Source organism: Sceloporus occidentalis, unplaced genomic scaffold (assembly GCF_023333645.1).
Source record: "Sceloporus occidentalis isolate IW3139 unplaced genomic scaffold, rSceOcc1.0.p SCAF_205, whole genome shotgun sequence".
Classification (NCBI taxonomy): Eukaryota; Metazoa; Chordata; class Lepidosauria; order Squamata; family Phrynosomatidae; genus Sceloporus; species Sceloporus occidentalis.
Window position 1 is genome coordinate 1,261,351 of NW_028317185.1, and position 16,901 is coordinate 1,278,251.

The following is a 16,901-nucleotide window of genomic DNA, read 5'->3' on the forward strand; positions in this document are numbered from 1 at the left end:
CCTGTAACCTCTTATTACACTAACCCGGCCCCTGAGTACCTTATTACCCCTGTAACATCTTATTACAGTAACCCGGCCCCTGAGTGCCTTATTACCCCTGTAACATCTTATAACAGTACCCCGCCCCCTCAGTGCCTTATTACCCCTGTAACCTCTTATTACACTAACCCGGCCCCTGAGTACCTTTTTATCCCTGTAACATCTTATTACAGTGACCCGGCCCCTGAGTGCCTTATTACCCCTTTTAACAGCACTGAATTGCTAATTGTCTACTTGACCCTGTAACGGGTCTGACATTGAGAGCCGCGAAAGCTGTCCTTGTTTGTGTGTTACTGGGGCAGAGGAAGTGACCGTCTTCCCCACACCACCCTCTCCTGAGTCTGCAGAAAGCAGGGCAGGATGTGAGAGGTTCCTGGTGTTTGGGATGGTGGGATAGTCGCAGAGAGAAGTAACAGATTTCAGAGGTACGGAACGATCAGGTTATTTCCCCCGCTTAAAAAAGAACAATAGGTTTACTTATTATTCTGCAAGGTTATTGAGTAGATGAAGACAGGCGGGGGTTAAATAATTGTGCCCCAAAACTTATCATAGAGGATCCGTTAGTACTGTAAAGAATACGACGTGTGGGGGAGGGGAATTTGGTGTGTTAGTACATTGTGTGTTTTTGTCTCTGTGATTCTTTTTGTATCATGCAGATCATACACATTGTATCACACGTCTGCACTGTGTCATGTGCTAATACACTGTACACGCGGGGTAATTCATGTCTCATTTGTATACAATAATATATATATATCTCTTTCCTTGGAAAGCACGATGTTTGGCGATACTGGATCACGGAACAGCCTGTCCTTAGATCTAGATATGAGTTGGGGTATCGTGCTTCGAGCATACCGCTGCCTGACGACTGAGGGAGAGGAGGATTCTGGGAGCAAGGTCAGTGCCTTATTACCCATCTTATTACAGTAACCCGGCTCCTGAGTGCCTTATTGCCCCTGTAACATCTTATTACAGTAACCCGGCCCCTGAGTGCCTTATTACCCCTGTAACATCTTATTACAGTAACCCGGCCCCTGAGTGCCTTATTACCCCCGTAACATCTTATTACAGTAACCCGGCCCCTGAGTGCCTTATTGTCGCATGTTACCTCTGGAGTAAGTTAGACATTTCCCTGGCGTGACTCAGATTTCACTTCAGTTTTCTCTCTGTTTTGCAAACAAAGCCCCTGGTCTGTGTACACTGAAAATAATGAGAGTTTCGGCGCGGATAAAGGACGCTGCCATCCCCACAAGGACTGCTTCTTATAACAGGGTCAGAGGTTTCAGCCGGCGGCATCTCGGGGTTCTGGGTAACTTTCCGGCATCAGGGTCTTTTGCCACTTGACTCCTGTCTAGACACTGTCTGCGGGTCTTTCGGTCACACTTTGCCCTCTCGCTCCTTCCAGGCCGTCCCTAAGCTGCCTATTTCCCACAAGAACCCGTTAACCTTTCTGCGACCTTTCTCATATCAGCAAATTTCCCTCCTCCATGACTTCTCATTCCTCCTGTTTTTCCACTTTCTCCTCTTGGTTTTAACCCCAAGTCCTCCCAAACATTTCCTACAGAACCGCTTTCCTAAATCCCCTCCTTTGATATTTTATCTCCTTCCGTGATTCATCTTTCTATCTCTCATCTGCTTTCTTTCCTCCCTCTTTTTTCTTCATCCCTGTTAATTTAAAACTTCTTCTCTCCCTTGTTTTTCTCTCTCCCTCCTCCCTACTTCCCAGAGCTCCCCACCCCTCCTTGATCCCTCCTCCACCACCTCCTCTCTCTCTCTCTCCCTCTCTCCCTCTCTCTCTGGAGGGCTGGGATTTAATCCCTTGATGATATCAGACAGAAGTATTTCAAAAGAAAGAAAACTTTCCACAACAGGCTGACCACAGAGAGAAAGGATTATGAAGGACACAAGGAGAAGAGAAGTAAACAAAGAGTAGAGAGAGAGAGAGAGACACGCGAACGAGGGTGTCGGAAGTGCATTTGCATAAGGGGGCAATAGTTGAGAGAATGTCAATATGACAAAGAGAACTGGATGAGAAAGGAACACGTTGGCGATGAAGGAGAGAATGGTGCAGAGATCAGGGATGAAGAGAATGTTGATTTGGAAAGGAGAGTAAAATGTGGAATCTTTGGAAGGACACAAAGCCACGGAGTGGATACCAGTCTAAAAGCGAGGGTTAACTGGAGAAAGGGTGAACCTCTTACTGGTTTGTAGGTATCACTGGAGACCATCCGTACCACCATGACCGGGTTGACACCAGATTGCTTCTGTGTTTAGGACCTCATTCCGAAACGATCACTGGATTTAGAGAAACCATCCCGGAATTATCCAAGATTTAGAGAAATCATTAGGATTATCCTCGTTTTTTATAGGTTGGATTAGCCACATTTTTTCCGGGATTAACAGACTGGTGTTACACAGTTATCCTAGAATTCACACCAGAATTCCAAAACCCTTCCTGACGGTCGTTCCAGGATTATCCCGGGAATTATAGACTGCTATTCCAAGATTATTTCAGGGGTTCCTTCACCTCTGTCCTAGGACTATCATTTCAGGATTATCCTATTATTTTTGTACTGGGCTCCAGGATTTACACATTCCTTATTCCAAGATCCATCCGATGACAACCAGGGTTTATCCTACAGCGGCATCCCAAGATTCTTTGAGGAACTTTGTAATGCGACGAGATATTTGAAGAAACCGAAGAATTCTCCAAGGATTGGCCATAAAATCGAAGACTTATTTTTTTTTTTGGAAAGAACACTGGAAATCTCCAAGTATAAGAATCTTCCTTCTAACCAGGGATTATGGTTTGGACCTGGACCTTCTTGCACCCTTCTTGATCTTCTTGATCTACTTTTATCTTCACTCCATTTCTGTCCTCGTCTGGTGGTTTCTTCTACTCTTTCATCCATCCACCTGCCAACCTCTATCCGTTCCTCCATCCTCTGTATCCTCCATTGGCTTTTTTTTTTATGCCCTCGCCTTCAACTGGGAACATGTCAACGGAGCTGGTGGCCAGGAATATTCCCCTGTGACTCGTCATCCAGTTTGACCCTCACACAGGCAGATGTCAGACGAAGAGCAACCCCCAGGGGCCAAACCCTCTCGAGCCATGGGGAAGGAGATCACCATGGTACACGTCTTTGTCTCTAATGTTTCTTGGTCTCGATGAGAACACGTACAGGTTACAGATTCATTGGATAATGGGAGTCTCTTGTGATGTCCATTCGACATATAGAGATAGGGGGACACAGACCAGTGGAGATCTGCGTTGAGGAGCTTACACTCTAATGTACGTAGGTAGTGGTCAAGGCAAGTAGAATTTAATCTTATAGCCATAGCGCTCCGGGGGATAGAACATATGGTTTGTAGGATAGAAATGATTAGGGATATCGGGAGAGAGAGGGGATATAGTAGAATATTTAAATACTTAAAGGGATTTAACAAAGTACAGGAGGGACGTTTATTTCAAAGGAGGCCATAATCTAGAAGGTAAGAGGCTTAGATCGTATGTAACAAGTTTTACTTTACTGAGAGTGGGGTAGATAAGTGGAAAAGCCACCCAGCAGAAGTGGTAGAGGCTAATATAGATAAGACTTTGAGTCTTTACAGCCGGAAAAAACAGGCGACTAAAAGTACCGAACAGTCTAGAGTGCTAGGACAGGTTTATAACCAACAGAGCTTACGCTCTAAGAGGCATGTCGACCAATATTTAAAGGTGCAGATCCACTTATTCTTTAACACTGTCAGAATTAAATGCAGACTTCATTTTTTTTGTTTCTCGTACCGTTAAATTCCCAAACCTTCCCCAGAAATAACTCTTGAATCAGAACTTGCCCTGTTTGGATTTTTTTTTAGGGGGAATGCTCAATTGTCATGTGACACAAAAGCAGGTACTGTTGCTATAGAGACTGTGGGTTAGTAAACGCCTTTGGGTTGTTTTTATGTGATTAAACCTTTAGAGGAATTAATAAAATGACAGATCGGGGTTAGAGAGCTCAGCTGTGTAAGCGGAACACTCTTACCCGGCACAGATTACAATTAAGTAACAAGCAGTGGAGTCCTGGGCCGCAGAGCTTACATTCTGAAAGGCAGGATTTTTCTAGTGTTGATAACAGGTCTCGGTTAGTATATAACCTTCTGGGATTAATATTACACACGCGCCGGCTGTGAAAATTACCCACGTGTGACCTTACGTGACTCAGGGAAAGCAGTTAACTCTTTGGGTGCTTCGTTGTTACATTGAATGTTATGTGCCAAGTGATATGGGTGTAGGGAGGCAGGTTCCCACCAGGCTGTTCTGATTTCCTATTTTAGAAAGCAGTTACACCCTGTCTGGATCCTTTCTGTGTTCTTTTTGTGTTTTTGGGTTGGCTTGGGAAGTGGAGACATTGTCTGTTAAATATGACTTGAGGGTCTGATGCAGACTGAAAATTGCCCTCCGCTAGGGCAAGGCGGAGATGTGAAGAAGGGGAACAGATGGGGGTAGTTGGAAGGTACAGAAGGCTTGTTGGGGTATTAGGAAAGGTCCAGAGGGGGCTAAAGGACAGAAAGCTGAGGAGTGAGAAGGAGACATGTGATGTTTTGGGGGTGTGGTTAGAGGTGTGGCCTGGGCGGGGCTTTACCAAGACTTTTAATGTCACTTTGTTACCAGATGAGAAGAATGTATTTTATTTACAAAGTTTCATTTATTTTTTCCTGCTGTTTCTATATTATTATTATTATTATTATTGTGACTTGCAGGGCTGTAGAACCCTGTGACAGCCTCATACCCAGCAAACACCCCGCGCTCCCAGAAAAGAGGGGCATCAGGGGAGGAAAAAGTGGTACAGAGGGATTTGGGGCCAGCAAGGGACTGGCTCTATTGAACAGGGTCACTTGGGAGGTATGGTAGAAATCCGAAGTAGTTAATTCCCGTGCCCTGTGGGACCCGCATGCATTAGCCGTATCATTGCAGACTCAGCCATTCTCAGTGTGACTTTCACAATCTCTCGCTCTGTTTGAAAAGGGAATTGGAATTCTAAATGCCCCGTCTGGCTTGGCGGCATTTTTGGGAAGCGACCAACAGCCCGTGGAAACCACGCACCAGTAAAACTGGATCAGGTGGCACCCGTACCCCTCCTCCCGCGATTACAAAACTAACCGCTTGACCCATCTAGCCTGTAAAAACCTTATTCTGGATGACATCACCTGTGTTCAAGCATTCTAGCTGTGATGTAGCAGTGAGAAAAACACTAGTGGGGTCGCTCGGGTATCATTACATCAGAGTGGAACCTGAAGGCGCCTACATTGGCCCTCTCAGCACTCATGTTCTTCACGGCCTGCAGGCCCCAAGGAGCTGAGTGAGGGTCATTTCCAACCAAAAAAGCCATTCTCCATCAGAGGAAATCTCTGGGAACGCGCAGGTTTTGCCCCTGAATCCCATCGTTTTACCCCAATCTCAGGCTGAACGGGCAGATTCTCGTCTGACTCCGCCATATTCTGCTCTGATTTAATGATGTCTGAGCTCCTAAACTGGTGCTTCTCTCAATGCTACATCACAGCTCCGACCCCTGCTTGAATACAGGTGACTTCACTAAGAATATCTATATTTAGTTGCCACCATTAGCAAGCCAGTTGGGTAGAGGCTTTGTGATGGACGATTGAGGTGACCCTGGAGCCATGTTGATGAAAGTTTGGGCGTTTAATTCATTTATGTCATCCTAACGAAATAGTTCTTTTAATACCAGCTTGATCCGCCCCCCAGTATGTTCCGATTAGGGGATGGAGGATTTTGGGTAACGTTCGGTTCGGGAAGGGTGTCAGAATGAATAGGGCGTCCGGGAACCTCTGCTGGGAGGGGGAGGGGATCTGGTTAAACCAGATCAGTGACTTTGGATTTAGAAGCTGCTGCTGCCGGATTTTCCGTTTCACTTCATTAAACGCCGGCTAAAACAGGGGTATCCGGGGGGTATGTTAGTCGAATGGTATGTCATGGACTACTTGTTACGTTCCGTTTACTTTTTGTACAGCACTCCAGCCTATGATGGTGCTATATAAAACAATAAATAATAATGTTGGGAGGAGAGACAATTGTGGGAATCAGGGCCAGCATAGGTTAATAAAGCCACCAGATAGTAGCTCTTTACATGAACTACAACTCCCATGATCCTTGGCTGTCCAAACCAACCAGTAGATAAGATACAATGTGTCGGAATGTCTCGAACTTTTCTTGGGGGGGACAGATTGGGGACTTCTGGCTGTTCCTGTAGTAATTGGGGATAGGGGATTGCCCCCGCCGTCTCTCCTGGTTCTAACACCCATGCTGGGAATCATGGGAGTTGTGGTTCAGCAGCAGCTGGAGCGCTGCCCTTTGGCTTCCCCTGATCCAGAGGGATCCATAGAGAGAGGGACAGGGCTTCTCCTGCGTGACGGCGTGAAAGTCTAGAAAAATCAGGCAGGAGCCAGCATCCCTACAAGTAGGAACAAGATCTAATCTGTCGTTTAACCCTTTAGGTTCACAGGGGTTAGCGCTACATTGACTTAAACGTGCTGGGAAGAGAAAATCGTGTCTTTAGTCAGAGTTGATACATTTTGCATCTCAAGAGAGAGACCTCTAAGGTCTCAAAAGCATATAGAACTTTCCATCTTTTTCTATGTTGGCCCAATGTGGACTCCTATAGACTCCTTCGTAGACATTCCGTGTAGAGCAAGAATCTCACGGATATCAACGGCATGAATCATTTTTTAACTATTAAGTTAATATAATGTTTAATGACGTTTCAGATCGATAATGGGATAATCAGTTACTCTGGGTCTATCCGCCGCTATGAACTCGGTTCCTGATACTTTGCTGCCGGTTCCCAGATGAATGTAACCCACGGAGTATGTATAGCAAACAAATAGAATGTTCCTTTCTGAACTGTAAACAACGTTTTCTTCCCAGAATCCACTGCAGGAGTGGGGAGAGGAGGTGGAAGATGGGGCAGTTTACGGAGTGACCCTGAGGAGGGTGAGGACCGAAACCCCCGCTGGAGAAAGCCCGGTACGAGAAGAGCCTCCTATATCTGCGTACTTTACAGTTTTCCTCTTGTAATCTTTTGTCCTTCGTACATCCAAGCTTGCTGTCCTCTTACGCTAACCTTCCATCAAGCCGCTTCTCCTTCACCTGTCCACATATACCTTCCCAACACCTCCTGTTCTCCTACGATCTACCTGTCCTCTCCAAATATAACCTGCAACATGCGATCACGGTCCATTATCTTTCTCATCTTCCATTATCTGTGGCCTTCATGCTTTGAAAGCCATCATCACCAATACCTGCTGCAGATCCGTCCTTCTATCCGGTGTTCTTCCGAGTCTCCTACTTCATGTCCTTGTGCGCCATCTTTTCTCTTTTTTTTAAATTTCTTACCCCCCCCCTTACAACCCTATCCCCCTTTGCCCCTAGGCCATACCTTGTTCTCCTGGTTATGTACATTACAAGACCTGTAAGGTTCGAAGTCTCCGAGCTGGAACTCTGCAGAAGCTGGTGGAGAACCTACTGGTGGAATATCAGGGGAATGACTCTGGGTACGTGCCCATCTTCCTGAGCACATACCGATCCTTCACCTCTTCTGAGAAGGTCCTGGAGCTTCTGCTGGACAGGTAGGGTGACGCTCTACTGTTATTTGCTCTCCTTTGTTAAAAAAAACCCAAAAAACTCTTCCAGCCTTGACCTTGACAATCAATGATGCCATCTGGATAATCTTTAACTTTGTCTTTCACATCTGAGTTTACAAAGAAACTCGTTACCCAACTCTTTAGTCGTGACTCATGGAATCTTGGCAGCCACGCGCCGGTGGTTCTGACCCACAATTAAGTGAATGATATTGTGCTTCTTGTCTAGTGGTCATGTAACCTTTATGCCCCTCCTCAGGCTACTTCTCCCCTGTGGAAGTCGGTGGCTTCAATCAAATAAAGGTGGAGCAAAAAATGGGATTATCCTTCAGATAATCCATTGAAATTTTTATTTTTTTCTCCATAGGCATCTGGAAAGAGTGGGTGATGAAGAAAGTCTTCCCCCAGGAAGCCCGGTACCGGACACTTTATCTGTCCAGAGGTCAGTATTGAAACAAAAGATCTGGTTTCTATTCTCTTTGATGGTAGACCTTCCAAACCACCTACAGAAACAAAACTATAGGTGGGCCTATAAAACGGGCTATCATCTAATCGCTTCCACCGGTTTCCTATGACAGCCCCCCCAAAAAAAGGTACCAAGACAGCCTTACAGGGGAACTTGACCCACTTGGCTGGTGAGAAGGTTGGTGGTGGTCATTTAAAGACCCTGACTGGTGAGAAGGTTGTTGGATCCAATCTTCATCGACGGTTGGCAAGAACGATAAAATTCCAAAGTCACAACAATTGAACCTTCCTCTCGTGCCTTTTCTTCTCAGGGCCATCCGAGGTATTCTTCAAACCTGGTTAGAGAGACATCCTCAGGATTTCCGAGATGCCCCCGATTGCCTAGAATTGATCTCCGACTACCTGAGCCGTGACTGTCGAGAGACACCCAGCCCTCTGGTCCGCCTTCTACAAAGTTTACAAGAAGAAGGCCAACAGACCCAAGCCCAGCAGGGTAACGACGGTTTAGATCCTGATCTCACCTTTGTGGTCTTCAGCCTGCGTACTAATTGAGGTTTCCTTTAAAACCAGAGTGTAAACCCACCACCCCACCTGAAGAGGGAGACGCAGAGACCCCCGGAAACACCCCAACGTTACTATCCTATCCACCACAAGATGTAGCCGAACAACTTACCCTTATGGATGTGGTGAGTTCATATCTATTTCTTCGTGTTTATTTAATTTATGTCACTTTCCTCTCTTAATAAAATGGAATTCCTGTTGTATTCAGCATTTCAGGGTTTGTACCTGAATTCCAGGGTTTTTAGCCCAAACTCTGGATGAATGGGCATAGAAGAAAAGGCTTTATATCCATTGGATCCTAAGTAGTTGTCTTTTGAGATTTCAGGTGTTTATGGAGCTGACAAAATGAATTTAAATTCCCATGATGCTCTACTAGACAAACCGTCCCTCCCAGTTATACATTAAAGATGTGTATATATATATATATATATATATATATATATTATCACATGTGAGTTTTTCTGTATGTCTGCGGCAGGATCTCTTCCAGAGGTTGCAGTCCTGTCACTGTCTCGGAAGCATATGGTCTCAGCGCGACAAAAAGGAGAACAGACACGTGGCCCCGAGTGTTAGGGCTACCGTGGCCCAGTTCAATGCGGTGACCGCGTGTGTGACGGCGTCTGTGCTGAGCGACATTCAGCTGAGGCCGCAGCAGAGGGCCAAGGTGCTGGAGAAATGGATCTGCATAGCACAGGTGTGATTATATTACTCCAACTCCCAGCAGAGGGGGCTATGGGGCACGGAGTCTGTAACTACCCTCGCAGGGCGACACAGACAGGAGGGGGCTATGGGGCAGGGAGTCACCGCAGGGTGACAGACAGGAGGGGGCTATGGGGCATGGAGTCTGTCCCTCCCACCGCAGGGTGACACAGACAGGAGGGGGCTATGGGGCACAGAGTCTGCCCCTCCCACCGCAGGGTGACACAGACAGGAGGGGGCTATGGGGCACGGAGTCTGTCCCTCCCACCGCAGGGTGACACAGACAGGAGGGGGCTGTGGGGCACGGAGTCTGTCCCTCCCACCGCAGGGTGCCACAGACAGGAGGGGGCTATGGGGCACAGAGTCTGCCCCTCCCACCGCAGGGTGACACAGACAGGAGGGGGCTGTGGGGCACGGAGTCTGTCCCTCCCACCGCAGGGTGACACAGACAGGAGGGGGCTGTGGGGCACGGAGTTAGCCGTTGCGTTAGTGAGAAATATGGCTGATGGTTTATGTTGTCACCCGACGTCCACCGACGGATAACACAAGAGGGATCTCTGCGCATGAATGTGACAATAACTTTTTCCTCCCCAGCACTGCCGGTTCCTGCGTAACTTCTCGTCTCTGAGAGCGATTTTGTCGGCTCTGCAGTCCAACTCAATCTACAGGCTGAAGAGATCGTGGGGATCAGTGAGCAGGTAAAGTCCCGACAGCCGCCGCGTCGGTCCCGCCGGCACCCGCTATTACACCGTCATGGGTGCGGACTCCTAAACCCAGCCCGAGATCTTACCCCCAACACTTCACGTCACCACATCGAGCTCAGCCGACGACCGGCGCTAGCTGGTCACAAGGGATCTGCAATGGAGGTCTGGGCTTCAACCACCCAGACCTCCATTAATTCTACAGCCCCCTAGATATTAGGACATTGAGATAGTGTCCAAAACTCAGGACTGTCCCGCCAAAAAGCGGGCTATTGGGAGGTATGCGCAGACCGTGGCATTTCCAGCCTCCGCATGCAGTATCTACTCCATTAATGACGTAAAAAGCTGGAAAGTGTGACTGACCGCGTGTCGCTTTGTGTTTTAAACCCCCCAGGGATAATCTGAACGTCTTCCATAAATTATCCGCCATCTTCTCCGACGACAATAACCACGAAATCAGCAGAGAAATCCTGACCAAGGTATCCGGCCGGCGCTCTCCGTGTTATAATAGAGGATATGCTATAATATATACGCGGTTATATAATACGCTGTTATATAATGCGCGGTTATATCGCTAGAGTATATCTGTATATAACAGTGCCGAGTATCCCTGATCGTATATTCCTTTCCCGTATGACGCCAGGACGAGATCCCCCTCCGCAGGACAAACAGCGCACGGAATGAGCCACGTCCGCTCCAGCGCTCGGCGTCCCAGGTCCGCTCAACGGTAAGAAGATAACACGCTGCTACCTCCTAAGTGACCCATTCGGCCCCCGTCTAGTTGCCCATTTACCCCGCTGTAAAGACCTTAATCAGTCGTCTTAGATTCAGGAGCCGTATATCTGTCCCGTGCATGTTTATATTCCCTCACTGTATTACCCTCTACCGCTTCTGCTGGGAGGCTGTTCCACTTCTAGCTAAGAGTCTCGTTTTCCCATTGCAGAGGCAGGCTCAGGGCACGGTCCCTTACCTCGGGACGTTTCTCACCGATCTCATCATGCTGGACACGGCGTTACCGGATTTCATCGAGGTGAGATTACAAACACTCTGTCCCCTTCTCTGCGCCCCATCTGAATGGAATGATTGACATACGCCTCCCATTCCCGTGACCCCTTTATATGATTTAATATAAATAATTCAATGTAATAAATAATCATTTCATCAAATAAATAACTTTCTCTATTCCAGTCCTTCTGCTGTTACCAATACAGCGTGTGTAAACTCCGTCACTGTATTACCTCTACCATTTCTGCTGGGTGGCTGTTCCATTTATCCACCCCCCCTCAGTAAAGGGTGCTCTTTCTCTTGACTCTCTCTCTCTTTCTTTATTTTGCAGGGAGGGCTCATAAACTTTGACAAGAGAAGGAAGGTGAGTTATAGTCTATTGTTATAAATCCCAGATCCATCGCTTCATACACACGAGCAGATTCTCAGGATCACGCGGTCTGTCGCTGGCCTGTCCATATTCTACTCTTCATGATATCTGAGCAGCCCCTGCTTGAACAGAGGTGAAGTCATGGTTTTCAGGGATGTTATTACAGCCAGTTGGTTGCCGCCATTAGAATGTACGCTCAGTCGTCGAAACGGGTTTATGAAAGGGTGTCAGATTAACAAGGTAGAGGGGGTAACGCTGCACCCCACCCCATGTATGCTTTTCTTACCCCAAGAGCTTGCGCTCTTCTCTCTAGGAGTATGAGGTTTTGGCTAAGATCCAGAAACTCCAGCTGACCTGCCGCCACTACGTCCTGACGCCAAAGCCCGACATCCTGCAGGCGTTCTACACCCATCGGCAGCTGACGGAGGAACAGAGGTGACGTAACGGGGCGGGGTGGTTATAAAACGTTTAATTACGCAATCAATGGCGCAATAACAAAAAAAAGAGATTAATAATGATAATAATAATGATGATTACAGGGTTTGGCCCTAAATTAGATATCATTATAGGGCTGCAATTAGGGAAAAAAATTCCGATTACATAGCAGTCACTACAGGCTGCTGTTATATGTGATTTATTATATATATAATATATATATTCTTGGTGTAATGGGGTTATTATGTTTTTAAACACACTTTTAAATACCTATTTTTTGGAAGGATTTTCTTTTAATTGGAATCATTTTTCTTTTTTATATTTACATTTTTTGTACAATTGAATAGATGCAATGTTTATTTATTATTGTGAAGCGCTAATAATGAATAAATACGGTTAATTCTATTAAATATTTAATCATTGGGTTATTGGTGCTATTTTTTACAGGGGCTGATACCACAAAGGGGTCGTTATTTGTGGAACGATTTTTTTCTTTTTTTTTTTTTTTACATTTTAACGCTCATTTCTTTAATGTAATTATAATCCAAGATCTTCTTTTACCTGCAGTTACCGCATCTCCCGCACCATCGAGCCTCCCGCAGACTCGTGTCCGAACTCCCCCCGAATCCGGAGGAAACTGACGAAGAGGTTCAGCTCGTAGGTTCCCTGTCTTTTTTTCGATTATACAAACCTAGAACTTGCGGGCAGATCAGACCTATTTGGCCCGTTCGGCCCCTCTTTCCCTGCTGTAAAGACTCGGACCTCAATCAGTCGTTGGTCGCGTCTTAGATTCAGGAGCCGTATGCCTGTTAGAATTATGAATTCGGATTCGTACGAATAATTAGATTAAATAATTATAATATTTATTATTCCCTTCCCTGGGTCAAAGGTCATTCAAAAAGCTCGTCAGGCTTTATTCTTTTTTTTTTTTTAAATATTATTTCTTTTGCCGATGTATTATTTCGGCAAATCTACTGATATATTTCAATTGAATGAGTTATGTTCTAAAAGGACGTTTTTGAATGACCTTGGACCCAGGGAAGGGAACGACACCTGGGTAACCCTGCTAACTGTATAGAAGGCTGGTACGTTCACCGTTCACTTGTACAACAGCCTTTATAATCGTTTTTTTCCCCGACGAAGGCCTTGTATGGCCGAAACGTTGGCAAAACAAATAATATAATTATTTAATCTAATTTTGAATTATCGACTTGTCAACGTCCCATGCCAGGAAGCAAATATGACATCACACATGGGGTAGCATGACATCATATCATGTTCCTCCACTTTTCATAGACTCAGTCATTCTTTTTAATGTTTTATAACTGCTGCAGGACTCTAGGGAGAGGAAGTAAAATCTTTGTGTTCCGCGTTTTATAAGGAAATATATAAAAGTTTTATTGCCCCTCGGTTTTTTCCCCAGATTGTTGCTCGGCTCCGAAGTATTCGGCACCAAGATGAATGGGGATCGGCTGTCCCCCTCGGGATCCTGTAGCAGCTGTGAGATGGACGAGGGTCTCATAGCGGCACTGTGCCCACCCGAATCTACTGCCAGCAAGGTAGTAAAACCCCCGAGGGCTATACCAAGGGGCAATAAGGCACCCGGGAGGAGGGTTACCATAATACAGCGTCCTTTCTCTGTTACAGAATACGCCAGAACCTCTGACCCCGCCAGCTACCCTCCTGCGCGATGATTTATCTCGCTCTGCTTCATCTCCCCGCTCCCCCAGCTCTCCCTCCTGCTCCCTGCCCGTCTATAACCAGCAGATTTCCGATCTCTGTATTATCCGAGTCAGCATGGAGAACACTCACGGCAATCTATATAAGAGCATACTGGTGAGTGCTGCTCACGGCCTGCGGCCTTGATGTATAATTATATATATATATATATATAATATATATTTACCATTAAAGTTATGCTAATATCGTATCAGCCATGATACAATATAGTAGAATTAACTTAATGGGGAGGAAAAAACATTCAGAGTCTAAGAAAGATAGTATAAGCTGGGATTTTAACACACTCACACATTTTTGACCCTTTTTTCGGACCCTTTGAATGTACGGACTATAAAAAGCTCTGCGGGAATTGTTGGCGCTAAATAAATAAATGATAATTCTAATAAATGAATTAATAATAATAATAAAAAAATGTAAAAAAAAAAAAAAGTAAGGGGGGGGGGTGTGTTGGAAGCGCGTGATGTCTTTTCTGGTTCTAGTTCGAGTTTTGGGTTCCTGTGCGCCCCTCATGAGCTAAACCCTGAGTATCTTGAAATATTAACCCTTTAATAGCCTACTGTGAAGAGCCGACGTACCGACTCGCCTATTGTGTTATCCAAATGGCTCTAGTACCCGTCCTGGTGGAAATCTCGACTTTGCCATTATTTAAAGATACACTGGGGTCACCTGCGTTCAAGCAGGGGGGATCAAACATAACAAACTGGTAGCAAAAGGAACGAACTGGAAACTTTTTCTCTCTCTCTTACGCAGCTCACCAGCCAAGACAAGTCCCGTGTCGTAATACAAAGAGCTTTGCATAAGCACAATATAGAGTCGTGGAGACCGGATGATTTCCAGCTGGTGCAGTTGTTATCAGAGGGTAGAGGTAAGTTGTGGGGAGGAAAAAGAGTTTATGGTCAGACGCATTATTTCCTAGCTGCGTGTGTTTACATTCTGTTATTTTGTTAATATATTTACTGTTTTTCATAATATCAGCGCAGAACTGATCCAACTTTAATGCGGTTCAGGATTTGTCTTGTACGAATAGACCACGAGTCTGGTGCAAAGTTGGAAAAGTGGATTTATCACCATAGCAACCAACAGAATGGCTCAGTCTAGGAAGATGCCGTAAAACTGTTGCAAACGGAATCCCTTTTAATAAATAACCTCGTTGTATCGCGTGTATATATGATTAGACGTGAACGCATACCCAGCATGAGTATGTGTTAGTATATCCGTGCATGTTATTGTATGGTGTTAGCATGTGTGTATGTCAGCGTATGGTATTAGCGCGTCAGGGGAGGACTAGGGTTAGTAGCGCCTGGGGGAGGGGAACAGAGGACGAGAAGTAGGGGATAGAGAGATAGTAGGTGTGTGTGTGTGTGTGTCTAAGCGTATGGCGTGTGGGGCCTAGGACAAGCGAATGTTAGAGCGAGTTTGTGTGTAGCTACAGGGTGTCTATCCCTAGGCCCACCCCTGGGTATTTACTAAAGTAAAGCAGATCTGAACCCCTGAACTAGAACACTTGAACACTTATTTCCTTCCCTACAGAACTGACCATCCCAGACTCCGCCAACGTCTATTACGCCATGAATACTGCGGCCAACTTTGACTTTGTTTTAAGACGAAGAGTGAAAGACAGCTGATATCTGCCGGTAGCGTCCTCGGCTCCTGGATCCCCCTGCGCATGCCCTGTCCAACAGCGAAGCTGCCTCTTAAACCCTTTTTAGTAATAAGGAAGATCGCCAATGCCACCCAGAACGTCTCCAATTTTCTCCAAAGTTGACCAACGTCCAAATTTACGAACCAAAGTGGAGCTTTACATTTATTGGTCAGAAAAAAAAAAGAGACATTTATATCTGTCCACTAAATGTCCTTTTTTTGATAGATAAATTTTGATGTCTTCTGTATGTTCTACTAACATTTTTATGTTGATTCAGCATTTTATGATCTTTTGAAGATTGGAACCTTCCATGGCGTTCTAATGGAAGAACGTTCCATAAACCTTTCGCTCCTGCGCGGATTCCCGCTCCACTTACCCGATAACTTATAGTGTGGATCAGCCAATCAGGAAGTGGGATTTGGCGCACGTCAACCCCAAGCAATTGACATAGCAAGGCCCACTTACATATCCGGTAATCGGTATGCCAGCCCGGTGCTCTCCCCACTTGGGAACTGGAATGGGGGAGGGGAAAGCTTGGAAAATGGGCAAAACTATGGGTGGAACTAATTAAATATTAGATACTTCTAATGAAAAGATGCCCCCCCCCGCCCCTATTTATACATCTAAATGGCCTTTTATAAGCTTATGCTTCTAGAGGCATTAAAAATACTGATGAACAGACCTTTATACATCATAAACATATGTTTAATAAAATATTTATTAATATTTCTTATTTTAGACAGAGTCTCGAGCAGCTCGGGCTTGGGGACATATTTATTTTGTGAAAAAGTTTAGATTCTTGTCAATAAATGAACTGTTTGGAGCAGCCAATCAGCGGCCAGAAAGCTCTCCCTAAGATCATTCGCATTGTTGGGTCACAATGGCCGGGATTCCAATGATACTTCTGCTCTAATTGGGTTCAAACATGTGAAAATGTCTCAAGCCCAGTTTAAGGGTTAAAACCAGGGGGGCGCCTGGGCCCTTTTAATGTAAAAGAAAGAAGAAAAAAAACTTGAGAAGCACTTCTGTGGCTAATCTTTCTTCGTGTTTTGTTGAATCTACCGCTTCCATTACTTTTTCACATTTCCTATAAAAATACTTCTTCATCCGAGTCTATATAATATTCGTTTTCTAGAGAAGCAGTAGGGGTTAATACAGAATAGACGGGGGCCGATCTGCCGGCATTTTTTTTTCTATATTCCCATCCTGAGGACCAAGTTGCTTTGTCTAAGTCAGGCCCGCGCCTCTTGCTCGTTCTGCTCTGGTGTTCCGAAGTTGAGGTGTTGAAATGCCGAGTGCTTTCACTACCTATGACATTTGGCCATTCGGACAGGGTCTCACTTAGCGGGGTCACGATCAAACCTTACTCACCTTAGAAGGACCTCCGGTGTTCAACGTGATAAGGATTTATTTAAAAATAGCAAATGTTTTAATAATGGTAATTTAGCTTGGCTGGCAGTGCATCATGGGAGATGTAGTCCAGGGCCGGTAAAAGACAAGCGGTGGCTCTCAGAGCACTATCTTTTCTAACCCCGTAACGAGGTTAAATTTATTGTTATGATATAATGAGTCTGACCAACTAACCTGCCCCAGCCCAACCCTCTAT

The 16,901-nt window shown here is 45.5% G+C and overlaps 1 protein-coding gene across 1 annotated transcript; it reads left to right on the forward strand.

Annotated features, from left to right (window-relative positions):
* Window positions 1–816: 816 nt before the first annotated feature.
* On the forward strand, window positions 817–15,278 carry LOC149277955 (ral guanine nucleotide dissociation stimulator-like 3). The gene is made up of 17 exons (XM_089502578.1): window positions 817–936; window positions 6,965–7,063; window positions 7,469–7,665; window positions 8,045–8,119; window positions 8,454–8,635; window positions 8,713–8,828; window positions 9,182–9,397; window positions 9,997–10,100; window positions 10,498–10,604; window positions 11,021–11,133; window positions 11,440–11,472; window positions 11,792–11,913; window positions 12,481–12,570; window positions 13,337–13,472; window positions 13,561–13,749; window positions 14,404–14,518; window positions 15,184–15,278. The coding sequence occupies exons 1-17, from the start codon at window positions 817–819 to the stop codon at window positions 15,276–15,278; spliced, it is 2,109 nt and encodes a 702-aa protein (XP_089358704.1).
* Window positions 15,279–16,901: the final 1,623 nt, after the last annotated feature.

Coding starts and splice junctions, on each gene's coding strand:
- LOC149277955 (XM_089502578.1), top strand. CDS start 817: ATGTTTGGCGATACTGGATCACGGAACAGCCTGTCCTTAGATCTAGAT. Junction 8,636..8,712: donor ACAGACCCAAGCCCAGCAGG/GTAACGACGGTT, acceptor CTTTAAAACCAG/AGTGTAAACCCACCACCCCA. Junction 13,750..14,403: donor ATCTATATAAGAGCATACTG/GTGAGTGCTGCT, acceptor TCTCTTACGCAG/CTCACCAGCCAAGACAAGTC.